The sequence below is a fragment of the Leucopleurus acutus genome (genome assembly GCF_964270905.1).
Source record: "Leucopleurus acutus genome assembly, chromosome: X".
Classification (NCBI taxonomy): Eukaryota; Metazoa; Chordata; class Mammalia; order Artiodactyla; family Delphinidae; genus Leucopleurus; species Leucopleurus acutus.
Window position 1 is genome coordinate 99,508,155 of NC_139148.1, and position 27,110 is coordinate 99,535,264.

The 27,110-nt window shown below is 35.5% G+C and overlaps 1 protein-coding gene across 1 annotated transcript; it reads right to left on the reverse strand.

Annotated features, from left to right (window-relative positions):
• Positions 1-9,557: 9,557 nt before the first annotated feature.
• IL13RA2 (interleukin 13 receptor subunit alpha 2) lies at positions 9,558-26,043 on the reverse strand. Its single transcript, XM_082864341.1, has 9 exons — positions 25,935-26,043; positions 24,006-24,157; positions 22,409-22,562; positions 21,762-21,882; positions 17,966-18,150; positions 16,658-16,803; positions 15,099-15,243; positions 11,616-11,731; positions 9,558-9,698 (listed from the first exon to the last, which is right to left on the reverse strand). Exons 1-9 carry the CDS (start codon positions 26,026-26,028, stop codon positions 9,615-9,617), a joined length of 1,197 nt encoding a protein of 398 aa, XP_082720467.1. The 5' UTR covers positions 26,029-26,043; the 3' UTR covers positions 9,558-9,614.
• Positions 26,044-27,110: the final 1,067 nt, after the last annotated feature.

Below are 27,110 nucleotides of genomic sequence, written 5' to 3' on the forward strand. Positions count from 1 at the left end.
ACAAAGAAGAGAAAGGGAAATCTCTCCCAGCAGCCTCAGAAGCAGCGGATTAAAGCTCCACAACCAACTTGATGTACCCTGCATCTGTGGAATACATGAATAGACAATGAGTCATCCCAAATTGAGGAGGTGGACTTTGAGAGCAAGATTTATGATTTTTTCCCCTTTTCCTCTTTTTGTGAGTGTGTATGCTTCTGTGTGAGATTTTGTCTGTATAGCTTTGCTTCCACCATTTGTCCTAGGGTTTTATCCATCCTTTTTTTTTTTTTGGTGTTTTAAAAAATTTTTTCTCTTAATAATTATTTCTTTATTTTAATAACTTTATTATATTTTATCTTATTTTACTTTATCTCCTTTCATTTTTTCCTTCCTTCCCTCCTTTCTTCCTTCCTCCCTCCCTCCTTTCTTTCTTTCTTCCTCTCTTTCTACTTCTACTAATTCTTTCTTTCTACTTTTTCTTCCTTTTATTCTGAGCCGTGTGGATGAAAGGCTCTTGGTGCTCCAGCCAGGAGTCAGTGCTGTGCCTCTGAGGAGGGAGAGCCAACTTCAGGACACTGATCCACAAGAGACCTCCCAGCTCCACATAATATCAAACGGTGAAAATCTCCCACAGATCTCCATCTCAACACCAGCACCCAGCTTCACTCAATGACCAGCAAGCTACAGTGCTGGACATCCTATGACAAACAACTAGCAAGACAGGAACACAACCCCACCCATTAGCAGAGAGGCTGCCTAAAATCATAATAAGTCCAAAGACACTCCAAAACACACCACCAGACGTGGACCTGCCCACCAGAAAGACAAGATCCAGCCTCATCCACCAGAACACAGGCACTAGTCCCCTCTACCAGGAAGCCTACACAACCCACTGAACCAACCTTAGCCACTGGGGACAGACACCAAAAACAATGGGAACTACGAACCTGCAGCCTGCAAAAAGGAGACCCCAAACACAGTAAGGTAAGCAAAATGAGAAGACAGCAAAACACACAGTAGATGTAGATGAAGGAGCAAGATAAAAACCCACCAGACCTAACAAATGAAGAGGAAATAAGCAGTCTACCTGAAAAAGAATTCAGAATAATGATAGTAAAGATGATCCAGAATCTTGGAAATAGAATAGAGAAAATGCAAGAAACATTTAACAAGGACCTAGAAGAACTAAAGATGAAACAAACAATGATGAACAACACAATAAATGAAAGTAAAAATCCTCTAGATGGGATCAATAGCAGAATAAGTGAGGCAGAAGAACGGATAAGTGACCTGGAAGATAAAATAGTGGAAATAACTACTGCAGAGCAGAATAAAGAAAAAAGAATGAAAAGAACTGAGGACAGTCTCAGAAACCTCTGGGACAACATCAAATGCCCCAACATTCGAATTATACAGGTTCCAGAAGAAGAAGAGAAAAAGAAAGGGACTGAGAAAATATTTGAAGAGATTATAGTTGAAAACTTCCCTAATATGGGAAAGGAAATAGTTAATCAAGTCCAGGAAGCACAGAGAGTCCCATACAGGATAAATAAATAAAAAGTGGGAGAAGTTCATGCAGAACTTAAACTTTTGTGTAGAAGCATTAAACATTAGTGGACAAAGCAGTACTCAGGAAAAGAAAATATGGACAGTGTTGTTCAATTAGAAATAAATATTTTCCAATATAAATGAAAAAAGTTTTAGAGGACAAATTTAGCAAAGTAAGAACTGATGGTATAAACAGCAGCAGAAGTTTTGTTGAGCAGTGGATCTATTTAAACATAAGATTAAACACCTGTGGAAATTATGGTACTAAAACACAATGTAAATGCTACAGTGGAAATATGGAAATAACTTTTTAAAGTATACTTGTGAATTAAAACGAGATACCACTACACACTTATTGGAATGGTCAAATCCAAAAATCTGACAATACCAATTACTGGCAAAGATGAGGAGCAACAGGAACTCTTATTCATTGTTAGTGGGAATGCAAAATGGTACAGTCACTCTGGAAGCAATTTCTTACATAGCTAAACATTGTCTTACCAAAATGTGTAGCAATTATGCTCCTAGATATTTAACCAACTGATTTGAAAGCTAATGCCCACACAAGAACATGCACACAAACTTTATACCAGCTTTATTCATAATCTCTCTCTCTCTCTCTCTCTCACACACACACACACACACACACATACACACACAAACTGGAAGCAACCAAGATGTCCTTTAATAGCTGAATGGATAAACAAACTATGGTACATCAATATAACAGATTATTATTCAGGAATAAAAAGAAATGAGCTATCAAATCATGAGAAGAGATGGATGAAACTTGAATGCATGTTGCTAAGTAAAATAAGCTAGTCTGAAAAAGGCTATAAACTGTATGTTATCAATTATATGACATCCTGGAAAAGGTAAAACTATAAATAAAAATATCAGTGGTTGCCAGGGGTTCAGGTGTAGCATAGAGGATTTTCAGGGCAGTGAAACTATTCTGTATGATGTTATGGTAAATACATGACATTACACATTTGTGAAAACCCATAGAACTTTACAGCACAAAAAGCGAATCTTAATGTATGCATATGAAAAAAATATATTTTGACATCGAGAATGGAATGCAGAATTTGACTAAACAATCTAACTATATTACAAATGTATGAAACAACCTCACTAAGGGGGTGGAGGAAAACGGTGCTGACAAGTAACTTGGGAAATGATAAGAGTTTGTAAGACTAAAAGCGAAATAAAAAAGCACTGTACTCTAGTTGATAACGTTCTTTCTCATGGGGGTACAGGTTAACAATCCTGATATTGTTATACATGTATACTTGAACTTAACAACTAATTAAATAGATGGCAGATGCTGGGAGACAGGTTTCTCACTGTTAGAGTGGGAGGTTATAGATAGCAAAGTGATTCATGTGGTAATGTATTACTGTTGGATATATCAGTATAACTTTTAAACAGAAATATTTATATATAGAAATATTTATAGATATCTGTATATGTAACTAATATGATTTGAGTATATTATATGATTATGAGATATGAGTATTCACACATATATTTCTTTGTTCTGTTAGCTGAAACGGTCTAAAAGAAATGATACTCCTAAAATCTGAAAGAAACAACAACATAGAAATAAGCACAGATCTTGGTTCCTAATACTATTTTCCAATAAAAGTAACCAGGCTTCTTGGAGAAATTACTGATTCTAGGGCTCAGAGAGGAAATATAGAAGATGAGCCTGGAGGATCTTATTGTGTCAAAAAGTAAAGAAGTGCTAAAAAATAAAAAAGACCCACAGTGATGGGGTTATGTCAAAGAAGACAGGAAAGACCTCCCAATGGCCAAAGCTATAACAATATGAGCAACACAATAAATAAAGTAATATTGGATTAGACCCCAAAGTATAAAATAAATATCTATGAGTTCACACTGATAGAAATAAACGATTGAATAAACAAACGTGAGAGAGTGGACCAATTTCCCATGCAGAAGAATTCCAGATAATTTATGTAGGTAATTCTGCTCTCAGGGAGGTGGAGTATTCCTTAAGAGTGAGCTACACAGAGTGACTTCTTTCCCCCAAAATACAACAATATGGAGAGGGAGAAAAAGTAACTTTACAGTGGAATAACCTGACAAACTCTACTTCAGCCAAGTGGTCAAGGTCAACATTAACAGGGACAAGTCATGTTGATAGTATGTAACCTTGGTATCATTCGATGAAAAGAACACTCCTCCTCTGTGGTCTTCCTCCCCCAAAATCCATAGTCCCAGGCTAATAGGAAAAACATCAGACAAATCCAAGTTGAGGGACATTTTATAAAATACCTGACTAGTACTCCTCAAAACTATCAAGGTCATAAAAAATAAGGAAAGCCTGAGAAATTGTCACAGCCAAGAGGAGCCTAAGGAGACATGGCTACTAAATGTAATGTGGGATCTGGGATGGGTTCCTGGAACAGGAAAAGGACATTAGGTAAAAACTAAGGAAATCTTAGTAGGAAAAATCTTAGAAATAAAGTGGGGACTCTAGTTAATAATAATATGTGTGATATATGGGAACTCTCTGTACTATCTTTGCTTTCTTTTGTAAATCTAAAATTGTTCTAAGATTTTTTTAAGTTCATTTTTAAAAACGAGAGTGATGGAGGTAACATTAGCATTACTTACTGATGACATAATTGTATATCTGGAGACCCCAAGAGAAAATTATTATATACAGTTGGCCTTTCCTATCCATGGGTTTCACATTTGAGGATTCAACTAAGTGTGGATTAAAAAAAAAAAAAACCTCCAGAAAGTTCCAAAAAGCAAAACTTGAATTCATGATGTGCTGGCAACTATTTACATAGAATTTACATTGTATTTACAACTATTTACATATCATTTACATTGTATTAGGTATTATAAATAATCTAGAGATGATTTAAAGTATATGGGAGGATGTGTGTAGGTTATATGCAAAAACTAAAATACTATGATACTTTATATAAGGGACCTGAGCATCTGTGGATTTTGGTATCTGCTGTGGTGGGGGCAGGATGTCCTGGAACTAATCTCCCACAGATAACGAGGGACAACTGTACTTTAAAGGAATTGAGCAAGATGGCTGGGTAAAAATAACAATATATAAAACAAAGTGTTCCTATATAGTAACAACAAATTACATTTATAATGGAAGACACCATTTACAAAAGCTACAAACAGATAATTATTTAGGAATATATTAAACAAGAAACGTGCAATAGCTATTTGAAGACAACTCTGAAATGCTACTGAAAAACACAATATAGTACCTGACAAAATGGAAAGATACCTATTTTTTTGGATTGGAAAAATTTTGTACAGATATCAATTCTCCCACAAATTATTTTATAATTATGATGAGATCTCAACAAAAATACCAATATGATTGGTGTGGGGAATAAAACAAGCTAATTCTAAAATATATGTGGAAAAATAAACATTTAAGAAGAGGCAGGAAATTTCTGGAAAAGAAGACTTATGAGCATGGAGGCCTATCCTTACTAGATATTAAAGCATACTATTAGACTACATAGTTAAATAGAGAAGTACTGGTACATGACTAGTACTGGTACATGATTAGACTTACAGCTCACTAGGCAAGAAGAGAGCCCAGAAATAAACTCAACTACACACACACACACACACACACACACGCACACAGCTCTTGTCTGAATGTTTGTGTCCCCACAAAATTCATGTTGAAAACCTAATGTCCAGTGTGATAATATTAGGAGGTGGGGCCTTTGGGAGATGCTTAGGTCATGAGGGTGGAGCCCTCAAGAATGGGGATTAATGCTCTTACAAAAGAGAATCCACAGAGCTCCCTAGCCCCATTTCACCATGTGAGAATACAAAAGAAGTTGGCAATTCAGAAAAGGGCCCTCACTTGGCCATGCTGCTACCCTAATTTTATACCTCTAGCCTCCAGAACTGTGAGAAATAAATTTCTGTTATTCATAAGTAACCCAGTGTGTGGTATTCTGTTATAGCATCCCAAGCGGACTAAGATACACACACACACACACATACGCATACAAATTAAGTATATGATAAAGGTAGAAGGTGTCATTTTGCATCGGGAGAAGAGAGTTTGTTCAACAAATTGTGATGCAATTATTTAGTAACCTTCTGGAAAAAATATAAGCTTGAAAAATTATTTTTCTATACCCCATAATTCACATATAAGTTCCCTTCCCAAAATGCCCTTTATCTATCTTTGATTGGCAATGCCCACTTGTCCTTCCAAATTCAATTCAAGACCCCCCTTCCTTCCCCTTCTTCCTCTTGCTGAGCAACTCATCATAAAGCAATTAGGTGAGATAGATCAAGATAGGCATCCATGACAGGGAGGAGTGGAATCATAGTGACCCAGAGCGATATGTTAGAGGTGAAGTGCGGGTGAAGAGAATACCCATGCAGTCAGAGTAGCCCAGTATGGAGAATCAGAACTCAAAAAGGGTGAGATGATAAGATCCACAAAAGCAGGGAAGGGAGGTGTGTAGTATGAGATGTCAGAACGTGAGCAGGGTAAACAGGATGACCATGCTAGGACTTGTTATGGGCAGTCAGTGGCCAAGTGTGATTAAGAAGCATTCACAGAGCCGAGCAGCTTGACACAAGAAGTCAGTTTAGTCAGGAGGATATTAAATAGGAGGCTTGCCTGGCATGCAGAGTAAAAGCCTAAGTCCAGAGAAGAGGAAATCCACAAGGGGGAGGCAGGCTAGTGTAGAAAGTTAGCGGCCAAGCAAGGTGAGGAGGGCATCCATGCATGGAGGTGGGGCATCCCTGTGTGGGCAGTTAGAGGCTGAGTGGAACAAGGAGAGTATCTGCACATGGGGGAGTCCCAGCACAAAATATCAAAGCCCAAGCAGGGTAAGGGGGGCATGTCTGTGAAAGGGTGGTCTGGAGTGGGGTGTCAGAGTCTGAGCAGGTTGAGAAAGGTATTCACATGGGTTGGGGACAATCCAGCATTTTGTGATAGCACAGCCTGAGGTATATAAGGAGGATACACACATGCATGCATACATGCTCACATGTACATTTCCCAAACTCTTGTCCAATGAGAGGAACTGGGAAATAATGAGTACGTATAGCCCTCATATAGCCTTCTTTTATGTCATTATTAATATGATTGAATTTATGACTGTCATTTTACTTTTTTTTTCTGACTCATGTTATTTCTTTCTTTTTCTGCTTTATTGCCTTCATTTGTAAATGTTTTCAGTGTAGCATTTGAATTACTTTAAAGATTGTTCTCTACATTTATATTTATTTTCTTAGTGGTTAAGTGGACTTTCAGTATACAGCTTATTAGATCTACTTCAGATTTATACTAACTTAAAGACAGTGACATACAGAAATGTTATAGAGCTCTATCTCCTCTTCTGCCTTTTTGTGTTATGTTTCCTCACCAGCAAAATCTGCATTTCTTTACAGCACCCTTAGACTTGAACTTCCTCAGTCTCTATTCCAAATAAAGTCAGGGAGAGCTACACAGCTCTCTGTTCTTATGGCCTGACTCTCACCCTTTGCAGAACCTCTGTGCTACTGCTCCAGAGATGTGGGCAGGAACTTTTACTCTTGCAGTGCCACCCGTTACAAGCAAGACTCTAGGCTGGGAGGCAGGAGGGGATGGGGCATCGCTGGTCTTCTTGGTTTGTCTCTCACAGAATGGAACCTCTGCCCTACAGGGAAACTGGTGTGAAGATTATTGAAGCCTAGTATTCTCAGCTTACTATGCCTGGGGTAGAGTTTCTGTCCTATGCATGTGAGCTGTGTGGAGGAAGGGAGCCTCAGATCTCTCTTGCCTGGAAAGGAGCTTCTGCAACAGAGCTGGGAAGGATAAAGAACGCTGGTGGCCAACCCCTTCTGGGGAGAAATCATTGTCTTAAACTGAAATCTGGAAAAAGAGCAAGTCCCGTGTTATTAGCTACACCTACCTGGAATAGAATTCCCATTGCACTGAGCTGGGAAAGGTGGGAGGTAGGGAATAGTTCATGGTTCAAACGCCATAGCTGATCTTACCAAGATTTACCAGATTTTCTTGAATAAATGTTTCTCCATTTGCTGTAGGCTTTTAGAGCAATTTCTAGACACTTTAAATATTTGTTTTTTTAAAATAATTTTTACCAGTTATGGTTGTTTTGCTGATAGGCTCCATCGAGCTCCTCATGCCACCAATCTAGGAGTGCTTTTTCAAAAAACTTATTTTTAGAGTGAATGAAACCTAGGGCTGTTCAGAGCATGGAAATAATAATGAATTCCCATTCTAGCTTTAACACTTTAAGTGTATTATTTAGCCTAAGTTTTTCCTTATTTATAACATGGGCACTTTATATACCTCTCAGATTGTGATGAGGATTGAAAGACTATTGAAATAGTGTTATATAAAGCACCTAGCATAGAAGTTGACTCATAGTAGACACTCAATAAATGTCACTTCTCTCCCCTTCAAGCAAATGACTGTCTCAGGCTGGATGGCTATTTTAGTGACTATCACAGTGTCTGGAATATGGTATTGTGCAATAAATGTTGAACTGGATTGAAGGATGGACAAATGAATGGATGATGGGTGGGTGGTGAGTGATTTCTAAGGTTCTAATTATTGATTTACCGATATAAAAAACCAGGGGTGATGTCCAAAATGTTTTAATGGTGCATCCTGAGAAAACTAAATCAGAACTGATGCTGGCTCTCAGGAGTGGCTACATAATTAACAGAACACAGTAAAGAGTAAAATATGGGGCCCCTTCTTCAAAAATGATTAAAAATTTCAAGATGGTGACAGCAGATCATTAAACCATGACTGAGGCCCTTCCAAGCATCCAAGAATAGGGCCCTGTGTAACTGCACAGAACACATACCCATGCAGCCATCCTCGCTCACTTTTGCCCAAGAGTAGGATCCTAAGGAACTCCTGATATAAAAGGTATTATTCCTTAGTTGCTGGGATAGCCCAGGGGAGGGGGGTTCAAAGTAAGGGGCTAGGGCAGCCCTAGGTGGCAGAAGACAGATGGCCAAGAGGGGGACCATGGCTTAAGGCACTCTGTATATACCAAGCATTTGGGAAATATTCAGTACCTTAAAACTCTATCATAATGCAAAACAAAAATGAGAGAGCGATTTCAAAAAATTCAATTTCAGAAAATTTGGGGTCACATTACTTAAAGGTTAATAAACCTATACAGCTAGCAGGCCAGGAGTTCCAGGGGTCCTTTTGCAAGGTCCAGCTCTGTCCAGATTTGGTGCCACATGGTTGTTATAGCCAGTTTATTGGGGCAATTCTGGTAGGGACTGCGAAGTTTATGGCAGGGATTCCAGAAATCTTTGATTAGAAGAGCTTGCTATGCACGTTCTGAACAGGGGAATTGAAATACTAGGTCCCAAAGACCCACTCAGCCTCCAAGGATGGGATTGCCTGCGATCTTCCCTGCCTAGCCATGACCTCTCCCTTCCACACTCCTTCTTCCTCCCCACAATCCCTTAACACACTAAGAACAACTTTAGCAAGCCCTGAATTGAGAGTAATTTGCCAAACATGTTATGTCTTAATTCATATTACCTTGGGGGTTTTAATGTTTAACAAGGATAGGTCTACTTAAGGAAATGGTGGTGCATCCTATCACTGATTACAAGTGATAGTAGAGGATGGTATTCTGGTTTACATCTCAGTTTTAGCTCTTTTTTCCCCTTTTAGAGATAGATGATCAGTGCCAATGATAGTCAAAGCTATAGTTACTCTGCCCATGGGCTTACCTCTCCATTATATTATTTTAGTCTTTTTCATTCTAGAATACTGGAATATATTAGTGTTTTTCAAATTGAACGTGCAAATGAATCACCTGGGGATGTTGTTAAAATGCAGATTGCTAATTGAGTGTGTCTAGGTTGGGGTCTGAATTCTGCATTTCTTCTAATAAGCTCCCAGGTAATGCCCACTCTATTGGTCTGTGGACCACAGAGTAGAACCATTATGAATAATATTAGATATTGACCCAAATTAAAACTTGATTGTAATCTGTAGGTCATTATTCTCTAAATTTTAAAGTAACTGTCTATAACTAGGTTGCCACGTCTTCTCCTAGAAGTCAACTGTCAATTAGTCTGAAGTTTGCATATAATTTGAAAGGCTTCTTACTGATTTCAGAGGCTTGTGCCTTTTGGTCTCTGAACTAAAAAAAAAAAAAAAAAAAAAAATCACACCATCAGAAAGTAGGAAATACTGCCTGCCAACTAGTATAGGAAACTCTCAGGCTTGTATTGTGTAGTTTGTGACATCTGAATATTTCGAATATGATCTCTAGTCATTTCATTATTTTCAGCCTTTTAAGCACTGCATTCTTCCCACCTTTTGATGAAACGTGAAGCACACATTTAGACTATGAATGTATTTAAAACTTCTTGTTTCTTATTAATCCTCTCCACAGGTTATTTTTAAAGCCAAACAACCTTATTCATGGTGAATAATTTCATCCCAAGTGCAATGTTAAAAAAAACTAGAATCTCATCTTCCAAGATTTGACAATATCTCTACGGCTCAATGAAAGTCACAAAATCACATTGTTTTATGAATACATCACAGATTAGATTCTGACCCCTCCCTTGAATTTTCTACATGCAGCACTCTCATCTTGGATTGAGGAATGTTAAAGAGAAAAACCACAGGCCCAAAAAGGCATAACTTGTGCTAAAGCCCATGATACCAAACCTAGATTTAACAACTAACCTAACTGCAGTTTTGACCTTCCCCAGAAATGTAATCTTAATCAACCAGCCTGGAATTTTCTGGTCAGCACCAATGAGGTCATCTGCCACATGGGCCCTCTACATCCCCTAAGAGGAAGAAGAGGCAATCTGCATGATAAAACCCTTTCCTTTCCCTTCCCCCTCAGAAAAGATGTCTTGGTCTAAAAATAATCTTTTCTTTTTTCTTTTGCTAATAGGACCTTGTCCCATCCTTCTTCCTATAAAAACCTTTTATTTTGTACAACCCCTCAGAGCACCCTTCTACTTGCTAGATGGGATACTGCCTGATTCACAATCATCTAATAAAGCCAATTAGATTGTCAATTTAATTGGTTGAACTTTGTTTTTTAACAAGAAAAAAATCTGTTAATAGGATTCAGATAATTTGCTACTAGTTGAGGATTTTAATAATCTAATGCTTATTTAAATACAACAATGCTTTCAAGATAAGATTTATTCAACATTTGGGGAAAAAATTCAGTTTGATAAGACTCTTGTTTAACATTTGGCCATAACCCTGGAATTTACTGAGTCAGCACTGTATCACCTGATTAGAAGAAGCTTCTTTTTTGGTATGAAAAATCTGAAATTAAGAAAGAGCTCCATTATTAACAGTCATTAATAACACAAACCATTTCACTTAGATTAATAACTCAGAGAAATAGACAAAAAAGCATTCAGCAGAGAAATAAAGCAAAACATTTCACACACATTCACAGTTCTCTTTATCTTTAAAAGACCTGGCATTAAGATATTTTTTTTCTCCAAGTCACACTTCCTCCTTAAAGCTCACCAACCCATAGTGGTCCCTCCATCTTCTGAAATTCTATAGCATTATCTGTATAACTCAAAAAGCAATCAGATAAAATCAGCTCATAATGAAGGTTATATTTTTTTGTATAGATTCTAGCTCCTCCAACTAGAGTGTGAGCTCTTGGAGGGTACACACCAAGTTTTTTTAATCTTTGTGATCTTTTGCCTGTGGCACACTAGTAGTATATCTCAGTCTATGTCCATTTTAAGTCACTCTTTCCTTTCCCCAATCCTGTTTTTCTCCTGTAATTCTCATATTTTTCCTTTATCTAGAGGTAAATAGTGTTTCATGTTCTACAACATTATTCTTATATTCCATTCAAAAGTAAATCCACCCCAAAACGTAGCTTTTTTGGGTTGATTTTTTAAATTACTGTACTTTCCCTGAAGACATTATCATAGTCTACACAACATCAATGAACACTCACAGTGTACAGGCAAAATTATAAAATGTAGGCCCATCAGTTCTAAATGCAAAATATTTTTTATCTACTATCTCAGACTAAACATTGTAATGTCACACAACTTACCGTTTTCAGCAAACTTTTTTGCTTATACAAAATAAGGCAAGTTATTAACAAAACAAGTAATGAGACAAAAGCCAATGGTATCATGAAAAATATTAAGGTTTCCTTCCATGTGTTACCTAGGATTAAAATCACCAAAAAGGGGGGAAGGGTTAGATGTGTACAATTATTTTAAAAACTTAATTATTTTATAAGTAAACTAGTAAATGGTGAAGAACTGAGTCAAACTTGGCAACTTCTGCCATATTTGCCAGTACCTAGATACCATAGTGATGCCTCAGAACAGCATTCCTTTCATTTGTGCACTTTTTTGCTGTACTACTTTACTGAACTGTGACAGCTCTTTATTTTGCTTAGAAAAATAACTACCTAAAGCCCCATTCTTATTTTCTTATATGATTTTGTTTAAAATTTGACCTTGCGAATTTTTCATAATAAAAAAACGATAAAACATTAGCCAAGTGATTAGATAAACATGTCTTGTGTATGTATCTCTTAACTCTCAATAACTCAAATGTTTACATTATATCATACAATGATGTAGTGAGTGAAAGCAGGTCTTCAATAAAAGTCTCAGTGCAAATAATGGAGCTAGTCTTTAAAGGTCATGTTTTTAAAGTTGCCTCACATTCTGGATCCTAAAGAGATGAGGTTTTTCTCTTCTTTTTTTTCTTTTCTTTTTTTAGGGATGAAGTTTTAATGGTTCGTCTGCATAGCAAGAAATGAGCAATCACTAGATAAACTTAAAAAGTACACAAAGCTTGTCCTTCTAAAACTAGTATCTCCCACATTTGAAATACTATGGAACACTTTGAATCCTAGGCCTATATCTATACTCAAACCTACCTCCAACCCCACATTTTTCTTTGTCCTATTCCCTTGGGATCTTATTTTCTATTAGAAAATTACCAAATTCATAGGCTCAGTTCAGTTCAGAATTGCAACGATATAATCCAGAGAAATGACTAATAACGTAAGTTTTTTGGCATGCAAAATTAACAGTGGGAAAACAGGCTTCTTTTGTGAAGTTTCAGTAGAGTTAATCTTATAGTCATTTCCAAAAAAAATTATTGTGCTATTTTTCTATAACTTAAAACATCCAATAAGAAATGTCCAAAAGAACTAAAGACCACATGCATCTCAGGAAAGTCGTTGTTCCTAATCTGAAATTTATTAAGATTCTACCAAGAGATACCCATCAAGGCAAAAGAAATCTGTCATAAATAACATGGTTAAGTGTATATTTAAAAAAATTAAAAAAACAAAAACAAAAAACAAAAAAAACAACATTGTAAATCAACTATTCTTCAATTAAAAAAAAAGATTGCATATAAAATACATAAAAGGATGTATATTTTGAGGATATGCCTAAAAACTCACCATATCTACTTTAAACCATGCACTGAATAATAACAAGATATAATTCAGGGCATGACTTTCTCAATGTCAGTTCCACAGAGTCTCCAGATTTTTTATATTAGTGACAAAAATGAAAAACAGTACAAGTAAGTATTCTTTCTGATTCCATATATCTTTAGTTAATTGAGTTCTTCCTCTCTCTTCCTATTTTTTCTCCATGGCCCTGATTATATGATATATTTGGCTTCTTTATTTATTGTCTATCTCTACTCAACTTGGGAATAAAATATAAATTCCATGAGGACAAGGATTTTTTTTTTACTGCTATATCTCCAGTGCCTGAAAGAGTCTGACACATAGTAAGTGCTTAATAAATATTTCGTGTATGAAAGAGAACAATGATACCACTATATTAATAGGGAGATTACAGTCAAACACAAATTCTATTATAATGGAACAACATAAAAGGAGATGATTGATAGAAATGCCATTATGTTTGCATCTATATCTGTATATGTATTTATATACCTTTATGTGAAAGAACAATGCTGAGTTAATCTCCTTCAATTTCAAACAACTATTAATATTTTCTATTGATAAAGCCAGTATACTGTGAAGTACAATAATATTTTGCCTCATTCTCAAGATTTTTTAGTTTATATTGCTATTTTTTGTCTTCTATGAAAGTTTATTTTCTTTTTTTAATTTTTAATTTTATATTGGAGTCTAGTTGATTAACAATGTTGTATTAGTTTCAGGTGTACAGCAAAGTGATTCAGTTATACATATACATGTATCTATTCTTTTTCAAATTCTTTTCCCATTTAGGTTATTACAGAGTACTGAGCAGAGTTCCCTGTGCTATACAGTAGGTCCTCGTTGGTTATCTATTTTAAATATAGCAGTGTGTACACGTCAATCCCAAATATATTTAATTTAAACATGTCTTTTATCATAAGTCACTTTAAATCAGTGTTGGAAGTGAACGGAATGTTCATTTTACTAATGATGACATATTAATTAGAAAAATATTCATTAGGCACAGTACCAGACACTCAAAAACAAGTGTATGCTACCTATCCTTGCTTTAAGATTTGTTCTCTTGAAAATTGAAAGCATAGGAAAATATTGATTAAAATAGGCTTCCCCGCAAAGAACTAGCATATTCTCTTTACTGACAGTCAGAAAAACAAGATGTTGATGACTGAACTATAACAAGACACTTAAACTAGTTAAAACTGAACATTAGATTTTCCATAAATCTATGTTCGATTGTGGTGATTGCTAATTTATCTTCTCTGTTTATAGACTATATGCAAGAGTATTTTGACTTCCATAATTACAAAATACACTGAGAGAAAATTATTTTGCTAGCCAATAGTTAGCAAAATAGTTTAGTTACTGTTCTTTTTTTAAATATATTTTCTTCAATAACCATGTCAACATATTTTATGATTGTTCCTTCTTTCTAAAATTGTATAAATGGATTCCTTTAACTCTCAATAGGGAAAAGGCACAGACTATAAAAAATTTGAATAATGAGCACATAGTTTTTCAAACCATATAAAGAAGGCACACAATAATGTCAAGATTCTGATAAAGTACATATATACTTGTAAGTAAAACTTCAGAGTAAATGTACGACTACAATTGGTACTAATACATGCAGATTTGGTTAACATCTAGTTAGTATATAAGAAGCTCGAGAATAGTGCCACCATACTTTGGAGCTAAGACTACCACTGGAAAGTAATCCACTAGTAAAATCAAGGCAAAACAGGTAAGATTAGTTTGTCAAATGAAAGTAGGAAGAATCAAACAGAATCTATTAACTCTTGGAATGTGGAAAAGATACAGCTCAATTAATGTTATAGACATCTATAAAAATATGGAATATAGCCAATATTTTATAATAACTATAAATGGAGTATATATAACCTTTAAAAATTGTGAATCACTATATTGTACACCTATAACTCATACTTCAATAAAAAAATAATGAAGATTTGACCCTATGACCTTCATAACCAGTGTCACTGAACTGTAGTGACCTATGACATCCAGTAAGGCATCTTCTTCCTCAAACAGTGCTAGAAATACTCTAGTTACTGTTATTTTATCTTATACCTTTCCAGCATTGTTCATCACTCCACTCACTCCATATTCCATCATCTGAGCAATAAATATTTACTTTGCTCCTTACTAAAAAGCATAATTCGTGGCTTTCATTTGATGTTCTTGTGATGTTTATTTCATTTTCAACTGTGGTAGTCTGAAAGCCAAGGTAAAAATGAGATATCATTATTTGATCTAACTGCAGCTAGCCACACCCCATTTGATTTGTCATTTTCTAAGTGGGTTTTGTTACATGAAAGAAATGCATCAAATGACTAGAAAGGTATATACCAAAATCCTAACAGTGGTTATCTCTCTGTATGGTGTTTTATTTTTTCTTCTTTATTTATATTTAAATTTTTTTCTATAGTGATAATGGGTTACTAGTAGTAAAGGGCATGTGTGACAGGGCAAAATTCCTAGGTAGTTTTGGTGCTTATGACACCCATTTTGGATTAGTGTCAAATTTCCCAGATTCCATAAATTGGAAAATGCTATATATACTGAGTTAGCAAAAGGAGTCATCATGTGAATGTTGTTTCTATGGAAACTGTAGAGTTCGTATACACAAAGCTTCTTTTTTCCCTTATTCTTATTTTGGTTAATCATCATAAGACCAGTGTAATAGTGCTCAGGGCTTGGCATGAAACTACCCCTTCCAATATGAGAATACACAAGGCTGGATGATCTCAAAACAACCAAAAGAAAAAAAATCACTGAAGTGATTACTTAAATTTTGCATCTCAAAGAGCTGAAGAGTGTTTCTCATCCAAAATACCAGCTTTTCTTTTGTTGTAACTTTTCTTGGGAGACAGCACAATGTAATGTAGGTTAAAGTGGACTGGGAATAAGATCTGGATTCTAGTTCTAGCTGTGTAATTTGATTGTAAGTCAACTCACTTCCTTGGGACTTGTAAATATATTCAACTCCCAGTTTTCTCATCTGTAAGTGAAATGAATTGATTAGAAATAATGGCTCACCTACTTGTCTCCACCACTCCCTAAGTTGGAAACCAATGAATAAAATTAACATATAACGCAGTGGGGCTAAAGGCATCATCACATTGCTGGCGCTGGGGGGTAATCAGTCTTGGAACCATGGCTTACTTCCCCAGTTAGCCTCTCTTCCCTGCTACAAGCAATTCTCTGGTAGCCCTGCCAGGCTCTATTCTGATTTTGACCTGATAGTTGCTCCTCAAGAAGTGGTTTTTATGTTTGTTTGTGCTTCTTGCTTTGTGTTCTTTTTACATGAGGCCTCTTCGCAATCCGTCTTATGCATGTGCTTGACAACTTTAATTTTTTGACATAATATTGGAAACAAGTGACTAGATTATCTCTAAGGACCTATATAGCTTTAAAATTGGTATAATTGATTGATAATACTTTCAGACTGCAAGCATCTTTCTTTTGTCCACTAGATTATTTGATTATTTGGTTTTCTGGAAGTTAAACTAAGGTACATGTCATGTTCTATTCTTCATGTGGATAGCAACTGATTTTGGTTCTTATGTTTGCCATTTTATTTAAAAGGCTATGTTCATGATTTTCTCAAATAAATGCAATATCCATACCACCCAGGCAGTATCATCTTCTATGAATTCAATTTCATAAATGAAACACTTTGCTGGAATAGGTCCTTTGGGAATGCTCCACTTCAGGTTAATTTCCTCTGAATTCTTCACAGTAAGACTAAGGTCGTCTGGTGGCAAAGGTTTAACTGAAAAGCAGAAGGAAATAATTTCAACATGGAGGTTATTAAAGTTTAGCAGTGGCCCTTATCAAAAGCTAGGGACACTTACTAACAGAAGCCTCCAGGATAAATTAGGTGGCTCAAGACTATTCACTATTATGTGAATTAAAATCAAAGCTGCTTGCCAACCAAGATTAGTTTATTAAGAAACCTGGTTATTTGGGGAACTCATTTTTTGATAAGTCACATATTGACAAATATTTAAGTCCAAGAGAAAAGTTAGATGATCCAAATCATTACAGTCATTTTTCCATTTTATAACACTAGAAACAACTACCACAACATATTACTACTACTATTTTTATTAATAGCTAATTCTTATTTAGAGCTTATGATGTGTCAGGCAGTGAACCAGGAATGTTACATCATAAACTTATTCATGTCTCACAATAAATCTATGAGGTGGTCCTCTATTATCCTCATTTTACTGATAAGGGAATTGAAACACGTTAAAAGTAACTCGCCCAAAGTCATACAGCTAGAAAGTGGTAAATTCAAGATTCAGACCCAGGTATGGCTGACCCTAGAACCTGTCATTCTCATAACTGTTAGGACTGAGAACACAAACTCAGAAAATATCCACCCATTTGCCTATTGAGGCCTGGAATAAGTGATTCCATAATTACTCCAGCACCAACACTGGACAAAAATACTTTATAGCAGGGGCTTCCCTGGTGGCGCAGTGGTTGAGAGTCCGCCTGCCGATGCAGGGGACACGGGTTCGTGCCCCGGTCTGGGAAGATCCCACATGCCGCGGAGCAGCTGGGCCTGTGAGCCATGGCCGCTGAGCCTGCGCGTCGGGAGCCTGTGCTCCACAACGGGAGAGGCCACAACAGTGAGAGGTCCACGTACCACAGGAAAAAAAAAAAATACTTTATAGCAGAGAGACTCAAGCTGGGAAACAAATTGTGAGTTCTAAATGAAAATGATACTTTATACTCATTCAATTCCTTATCTTCCATACTTTCATATTTAATCAGTGCTTCCTCATACTCTGTTGGCCCCCAGTTTTCTGGCTTTGCATTTCTGTAGGTATCTCCTTTATCTCTATCTCTATCTCTTCTCTTCCACATGGTCAATTGTAAATGGCCTAAACTGGAAACATTCTGAAGTTGTTTGTTTACCTCACCTATATTTTGAAGGTGAAAAATGAAATAGCTGGGTCTGATAACTTGGGATTCTGATGATCCATTAACACAGATGTAGAAATCTTTACAGTCTGATGACTCCAAGTAGGGAAATACGCATCCAATATTTTTTCCATTAGCCTTGATGTAATCAGCACACTGTAACACATGGTCCAAGCCCTCATACCTGTAAAAAGAAGTGTTGTAAGAACTGTGTTTACCAATATCTTCTAGTAGCATGGTATTCAATTTTCAATTATTGTAAGATACTAGGTAAATAAAAAAATCATTTAATAACATACAATACTCATTGAGCACCAACTATGTGCCAGATCCTATGATAAGTGCTAGGGCTACAATAGTAAGGAAAGTAGAGATAGGCCATGATTTTACAGAGCTTACAATCTGGTGGGAGTCTTTATAAAATCTCAGATATAGGGCAAGAATTCTTACTCATATACTTGGGTTATGTTGACTCATGAACAGGATTTGAGAATCAAAGAATAAGATTCCTATTAAGAAAATATGGGGTTTATATTGATAATCCTAAATGATACTGCTTTTTTTCTATTGTACTGGAGAACTTATTAGAAGAAAACAGATTTTTTAATAAGAAAACAGATTTAAAAGCAGACTTACAAGATGGCCAAAAAGCACATGCAAAGATGCTCAACATCGCTAATTATTAGAGAAATGCAAATCAAAACTACAATGAGGTATCACCCCACACAACTCAGAATGGCCATCATCAAAATGTCTACAAACAATAAATGCTGGAGAGGGTGTGGAGTAAAGGGAACCCTCCCACACTGTTGGTAGGAATGTAAATTGGTACAACCACTATGGAAAACAGTATGGAGGTTCTTTAAAAAACTAAAAATAGAACTACCATATGATCCAGCAATCCCACTCCAGGCATATAGCTGGAAAAAACTAATTCAAAAAGATACATGCACTCCAATGTTCACAGCAGCACTATTTACAGTAGCCAAGACATGGAAGCAACCTAAATGTCCATCAACAGAGGAATGGATAAAGAAGATGTGGTACATATATACAATGGAATATTACTCAGTCATAAAAAAAAAGAATGAAATAATGCCATTTGCAGCAACATGGATGGACCTGGAGATTATCATACTAAGTGAAGTAAGTCAGAAAGAGAAAGACAAATATCATATGATATCACTTATATGTGGAATCTAAAAAAATGATACAAATGAACTTATTTACAAAACAGAAACAGACTCACAGACTTCAAAAACAAACTTATGGTTACCAAAGGGGGAAGGGATAAATTAGGAGTTTGGGATTAACATATGCACACTACTATATATAAAATAGAAAATCAACAATTACCTACTATATAGCACAGGGAACTCTACTCAATATTCTGTAATAACTTATATGGAAAAAGAGTCTGAAAAGGAACGGATATATGTATATGTATAACTGAATCACTTTGCTGTACACTTGAAACTAACACAACATTGTAAATCAACTATACTCCAATATAAAACAAAAATTAAATATAAAAGATATATAAAATTTTTAAAATTTAAGAGAAAATTTTTTAACAAAAAATAAAAGCAGACTTACAAAATATCATTATGTTTAATAAAATGAATTAAAATCCTCTGAGGATATAATACACATGAAGAGATAAACCTCAGAAAAGCCAACAGGGGCTCAAAAAGAAAAAGAGGAGTTGTTTGGCAAGTAAATATCTAACTTCCCATTCTCCTAGACAAGAAATGTTGCCATATCATTGAAAGTTAACCTCTTTTCAGTAATAAAGCTAATGGGAATTAGGGGAGAATTTCCCTACTGATTTCCAAAGGAACAAATGCCTGGTTTATTTTCCTAAAGAATAACTTGTAATACAAATTGACATTATCTTAAAAGCAGCCAAAATCCCGTTTGCAATGAGGCTAATCTAGCAGCTGATAAGGTGCTGGTACAAATATCAGGACTCTACTGAATTCACTTTATGCCAAGTATTTATTTTAGGCCAAGTCTGCAAAATTGTACTCTCTGGTTTAGTTCACCTGGTTAGAGTTTGGGATATTTGCCTTCTAGGCTGGACTTTACATAATTTACTTTATGCCAGTGGAAAGCCTCACGGTACCCTTATTTTCCAGTCTCTAAAATGTCAATATTTATTCCTCTCTACTTTACTAAGGTGAGGATAAAGTTATGTTAAACATGAGCTACAATGAACAAGAGGGCAGGGACTTTGCCTTATTCATACTTCCTTTTATCTAGAACAATGCCTGGCATTTAATAATTGCTTAATATTTATTGAATTTATTTAATTAACAAATAAATTAGAACTTAGAAATTGACCCATCCAATTCCAGATGAGGAAACTGAGACCCCAAAACAAGAAATTGTTTGCCCAAGACCACTAAGTTAAGTGATGCCATAATATGGATCAGAACCCAGTACTCAGGAGATTGTTAATAGCTTATACCTTATTGCTTATACATTGTAATTTTCTAAAGAAAAACACCATGATAATTTGTGCCTGAGACTCAACAAAGAGTAATGCTTTGTCCTCTCTTGTTTTTTCTGTTATTTAAAAATGCATAAGTTCTGATACTTGTCTATCAACTTACCGATGTTATTATCATCATTTGGTTCATTCATTTAATGACTATTTAGCGATAATCTACTATGGGCATAGCACAGCAGAGACAGTCAAGAGAAGTATCAGAAATAGTTTGTGCCCACCAATCTCTTAAAAATTTAAGAGAGAAAGGAGACAAAAATTTAAAGGTCATCTAGACAATAAGTAGTTAAGAACTATAATAAGTAATAGTTCAGAGAAAAACTGAACGGAAGCTAATGTGAGCAGTAAAGGGTTAATGAAATTGAATACCAGATGGGTCTTGAAGGATGGATAAGGGTTAGTGAAAGAGAGAGTCAGATGGTATTCTAGGTACCAATGCACACAAAGGCATAAAAGATCAATCATAACATGGATAGAAAAATATGTAGAGATGGGTCTAAATGGAGCAGAACATTCACATTGGTGGTAGTAGAAGGTAATGTTGGAAAGGCAGTGATGCAGTGAGGCAGAGACTTGAATGGCCTAGACTTTATCCTGGAGGCAATGAGTAGCCACGGCAAGTTTTTGAGCAAAAGAATGGCATATAAAAATAGAAGAATAGGAAGATAAATCTGGCTACAGTGTGCAGAATGAATAGGAAGGGGAGAGACTAGAAGCAGAGAGACCATCATTTGGGAGGCTATGGCAATCATCCAGGTGTGGAACGAGGTAAGCCTGAAGAAGAGTTCTTACAGTAGAAATGGGAAGTAAAGAACAGATGTGAGACCTTGCAAAGCAGTGTCGTTGATTATGGTGATTAATGTTACCATGAAAAAATTAAGGAATGAAGGAGATAGAAGATTCAAGATGGTTGTAAGTTTAAAAGCCTTAGTGACAGTTAACAAACGTAGGGAAGTCAGAAAAAGGATCAAAAGGCAAGAATATGAAATATGCCAAAACTTTTTAGGTTATAACTCCATCTATCTAAAAGATACAAAATATTTAATCCAGTACAGAAACAATGACTGCATTCCTTATTATCGCCCATAGAGTGCCTTCTAGTAGCTACAGCCTAAACCTACTTACTCCCATTGATAATCCCAAATAATTGTAAATAAACTTCATCATAAATACAACTCTGAAAAGATATAATGAATTTAATTTAATGAAAATACAGTTACTCATACTGTGAATTAATTTTGATAGATATCTTCCTAATATGGAATTCTTATTATAAAAATACTTACCAATAAAACAAGTTGTAATTGGTATCAGAATGGACACACATGCCAGGTTTCCAAGAGCAAAGTAAATGTTGCCGGTTGTAATATACACAATCCATATCCTGAATTTTAGTTTCCAGATTTCCTAAGAAATGAAAAAACTGTGAATGCTTGAAAGACATGACGATGAATCATATGGGAAATAACTGCAATTTTATTTCATTTCCTTTGACCTCTCCACTTGATTTAGCAATCAACATAATCAGGAATATTCCAAAAGGAAGTTGTTGCAAATCACTTCACTGTAAGTGGGACATGAAAAATCAAAAACTTTTGAGGGCTTATTTACTGGTACTAGTGTAAGCATATGCAAAAGTACTAAATTAATAATTCTAGGATGCTCTGAGCAGTTGCATAAATAGTCACATGCATATTTACTAATATGAGCCCCAAACTGGGAACTATATTAACCTAATAAGATGTAGGTTTTGCCACATGTGTTTGCTGATATAAAGAATTCAAAAAGGCCAGTCACCCACTCCTAAGAAGGATTCTCTTTTGTGCCACATTCTCAATTGTACATGTAATCTGATGTATAAAGGTTAAGGGACTTACTTCCCATATAGATTGTTCTGAAAGTATTAAATATGAAAAGAGAGCTTTGTTTTAACCTTGTGGTGATATCCAATAAGTAGCTTCTGACCATGAACTTTGAACTTCTGATCCATTTGTGCATTGCCCTAGCAGAAGTGTGTGTATCTTTGCTTCAACACCTTTGTTAAGATCAAACCCATCTTTGTAATGTAGATTCTTAGTAATGATGGTCTGTTTGATAAAAAGATGAGACAAAGTTAAGCTTAAAACAATAATGGTATCATGAGCCACATTAATAAGGCTAAAAAGTCATTTACACCCTGGAGAGTTCCCAATATCTAAGAAATTCCTGATGATTATCTGATAAAATGTCCCAGATATATTTCTGGCAGAGTTCACTTCTGCATATTATATCATTTGATGAGATCATTTGAATCTTAGCATCTCATTAAAAAAAATTCTGGAAGACAAAAAAGGCTCTATGGGAGGAACTTTTGAGCTATAACCGTCAAGTTGAAATTGAGAGAGAATTTTCATGTACCATATGCCTATTACATGACAATTTATCACATTTCAAATATCATATGAACTCTTCAGGAATCATATAAAATCTTGGAGGTAACTGAAGAAAGCCAGACAAAGTGTGACCTCCTGAAGGACTAAAATCATGTATCATTTATCCTTCTATTACCGATACCTAGCTAGTGGAGTGCTTGGAGAAAAAAGTTGCACAATGAATGTTTGATTTGAATTGTCCCTTGAAACTACCTAGCTGAATTAGGAAGGTAACAGAATGCCTTGTACAACCAAAATCTTTGAATAAACATGCTTGTTGACTATGTAAATAGTTAATTCAGTAAACCTTCACTGAGCACTTAATACAATATATGCACAGAACCATGCTGTGTTCTGTAGGGAGAGCACAAAGATAAATAAGGCTTGATTCCTACAGAGCAAAAGCTCACATAGCCCAGTAGCATATATAAGACCCATATACAGGTATATAAGTAACTTTGAAATATGGTAAAATGTGTAAGTACTCTTCAAGTCCGTATTCTATGGGACCAAGTTTTCTTTTTTCCTGTATTTCCAATGGTAGACTTAATACTGGGTGGGGTGAAAACAGATGTTGCAGGATGCACAGGAGATAGCAGCAGGCATGCAGCTTATTATTTTTTTTTTCTTAAGAACTTTTATTCCATGATACAATACTTTAATGAGTCATAAATCAATCAAAAGCTGATTTAATGCAATGGACATTGTAATTACTATTTCAGAAATAACTGAAATGTCCACTCTTTTCCAATACAAATAAAAGAATTGCCATTTTATGCCTAGATAACTCAGGAGGAAAATGTGGTGAAACTGTGAAGAATATTCTTTTTTTTTTTTTATTGGAGTATAGTTGCTTTACACTGCTGTGTCAGTTTCTGCTGTACAGCAAAGTGATTCAGCTGTATACGTATACCCCCTCTTTTCTGGATTTCCTTCCCATTTAGGTCACCACAGAGCAGCGAGTTAGAGTTCCCTGTGCTATACAGTAGGTTCTCATTAGCATGCAGCTTATATCTTAATAATAGCTATTGAGATACAGGAATAAAAGTAGACACTGACATCAGGAATCACAAGAAAACTAATAATCATTCCAATATCTTAAGTGCATGCTTTACTTACCTTCCAGCTTGCACTACCAATGTTTCGATACTTTAATTCATATTCTACTGTGCATTCCTTAAAGTTATCCAGAGACAGTGGAGGTTGCCACTGCAAATAGAGATAGCCTAAATATCCAGGATCCACTATTTCAAAATCCTGAGGAGGATTAACTGAGAAAAATCAATAAGATATTTTAATTTTTATCCTGTATCTTATGACAAAGATTGCTAAATCTAGATTACTTCCATATGTCCATCAACTGATGAATGGATAAACTGTGATATATCCATACAATGGAATATTATCCAGCCATAAGAAAGAATGAAATACTGATACTTGCTACAACATGAATGAACCTTGAAAACATTAAGCTAAGTGAAAGAAGCCAGCCACAAAAGACCACATATTGTATGATTCCATTTATGTGAAATATCAGAATAGACAAATCCATAGGGACAGAAAATCGATTAGTGGTTGCCGGGGGCTGGAGGGAGGGGAGAATGAGATGTGACTACTGAATGGATTTGGGGTTTCTTTTGGTGGTAATGTAACTATTCTGGAATTTGATAGTTGTGGCTGTTACACAACTTTGTGAATATACTAAAAACCACTGCCCAGTATACTTTAAAAGGGTAAGTTTTATATCCTTTAAATTGTATCTCAATAAAGCTGTTTTTAAAAATCTAGGTTACTGCTACATAGTTGTCCCTTCTTTAAGGAATTGCATATGTAAAATGTGACTTAGCCAAGCTAGGTAATAAGTTTCCATGGAAATAAGAAATTCAACATGGAGTTATCTCTGTGGTCATATAGACAAGAATTTAGTCTAGGATGGGAACACTTTATTACCTAAATCTCTCTCATAGCAAGAATCAGTCAGTATTAATCCTGTGTTTACCATATATAAATAACATCATGGCCCACACGAAAAAAGGGATAGAAAATATAAAATATGACTACTATGGCTAAGCGCCTTAAGAATTAGGAGAACAGGCAGATCTTGTTGGTCCATTCAGGATAATTGAATCCTCTAGTCAACTGAAGTTCAGAGGTATTTGTAGAACATGGCAAACCAGAGCCACTCTTTGGAAGGGCTCAAGAAAAAGTGGCAGGCAGCTGAGTAGAGTGACAGGAAACAGCCTGTTTTATTTTGAGGGGGTGGGGGCAGTGGGAGGCAATGGCTCCCTCATCTGGTGATTTAAAAAGCAATAAAAACAAACAAATTATTCTATAAACTTACTAAACCTACTAGCAAATCTAGTACTATAGTACTGTCCTCATGTTGCCTTTCTGCTAACAATTTCCTCTCATTTCTGCCCTGTTGTTCATTTTAATACTTCACTTCATATTACTTGTTGAGGTGAGGAAAAGAATCAACAGAAAGAAACGGTGGCACAAATAATGATTTGAAATGGGACCTGCATGAACCAATAAAGAAGGTTTCTATTGAGGATGAAATGACAATACTACTGTTTCAACTTTTATGATTAGAAATCTTTGTTAAATGCATTGTTCTAATTACCTTCTGCAATGAAAAGTTCATTAGACATGATTTAATAATTCTGTAATTATTTTAAAATTTTATTTTAAATCTCTGTATTTTTAAAATTTATCTAATTGTCTTAAAAGTTAAGGATAGTAATAAAGGAAAGTTTTCAGTTAGTTGGGTACCAGGCAATGAGGTTTCGGATAATTAACTTCTTTGTTAGAAAAGACTACACAGAAAGGTATGGAAAGTGTCTTTTAGTTTGGCTTTTATCCCACAAAATGTTTATTATCATCAGTTACCTTATACATGAGGCTGACTAGTAAGAACATATCTTTTGTGTATGGACTCCCTGAAATATTTCCAATAACAAGCCATCTACTTGTTATGCACTTTTCATAGGGTAGGTTGAAAAGGCAGTTAATATCCCTAATTTTAAAACTACTCCATTCTTGGTTTACCTTTTATCTCAGCATTTGAAGACAAAGTAGAGCCGAATGCTGTGCAAAGAAGAAGGGTATACAGGCATCTGATACCCAAATGAATGAAAGCCATTTCTCCAAGATTTAATACCTTCAAATTTCTACTCTAAGAAGGAAAAATATAGCAGTTTAACTTTATCATACCTCAAAAAGGACTAAATGTGACTAAAAATACATTTGGGAACTCTCTGTGTGCTTTCTATCAAGACTTGTGAAAACTGTGCCCCTTTGAACCATTTAAACAGAAAAAAAATCAAGTTTGGAACCAAAATAATTGGAAAGGAGGATTTTAGTCTCATTCTTCTTATGAGAGCAAAAAAAAAAAAGCAAAACAAACAAACATATCCCTTTAACTCCCACCCCCGCCACACACACACACACACACACACACACACACTTTTCTACACATCATATGCTATGACCAGGATTTGAAAGTTATCTGAATAATGACAAAGCTCAGAATCTACACCAAAACCTCAGATAACTCAGAACTATGCTTCATTTCTTCTTAAATATTAAAATCATCATCATCTTCTACTCTCCTATCCGTTCTACTCTTCCCTGTTATTTCCTATATCAGTAAATGGCACCATCATCTTCCCAGTTGCCCAAAGCAGAAACCTGAGAATTTGCCTCAACTCCTCCCTCTCCCATCCAATCTCCCCTTCCTAAATTGAGGATCTCATCATCAGGGGTCTCCTTATCCAGTTTTTCCTGTCTCCAAACCATTTTCACACCACATACAGTAAGGACAAATCTGAATTTACCACCTTTCTTAAAAGAGCACTTCACTGTCACAGAATACAATTTATTCATCTTTTTATTATTGAAGAATAATAGTTTATGATTGAAACTAAACTAATAGTTTATGATTGAAACTAAAAGGATTCATGTCTCCACATATCCATTCAATCAAAAAATACTCTCCTTTCAATGAAACATCACTACTTGCAGTTCTCCACTTCTCTTTGAGTCTATATTCCTAAAACCAACAATTTCACAGGAAGTTAAGGATTAAAGGTCACTTACCCCAACAGTCAGGGATTACCTTTCTTTTCCCCTACATAAATTAATTAAGCAGGACAGACCCTCTCTCCCTGCTCCACCCTCTTCATCTTACCTGTTCCATTTGTAGTGTTCTCATGTTGGTAGGCT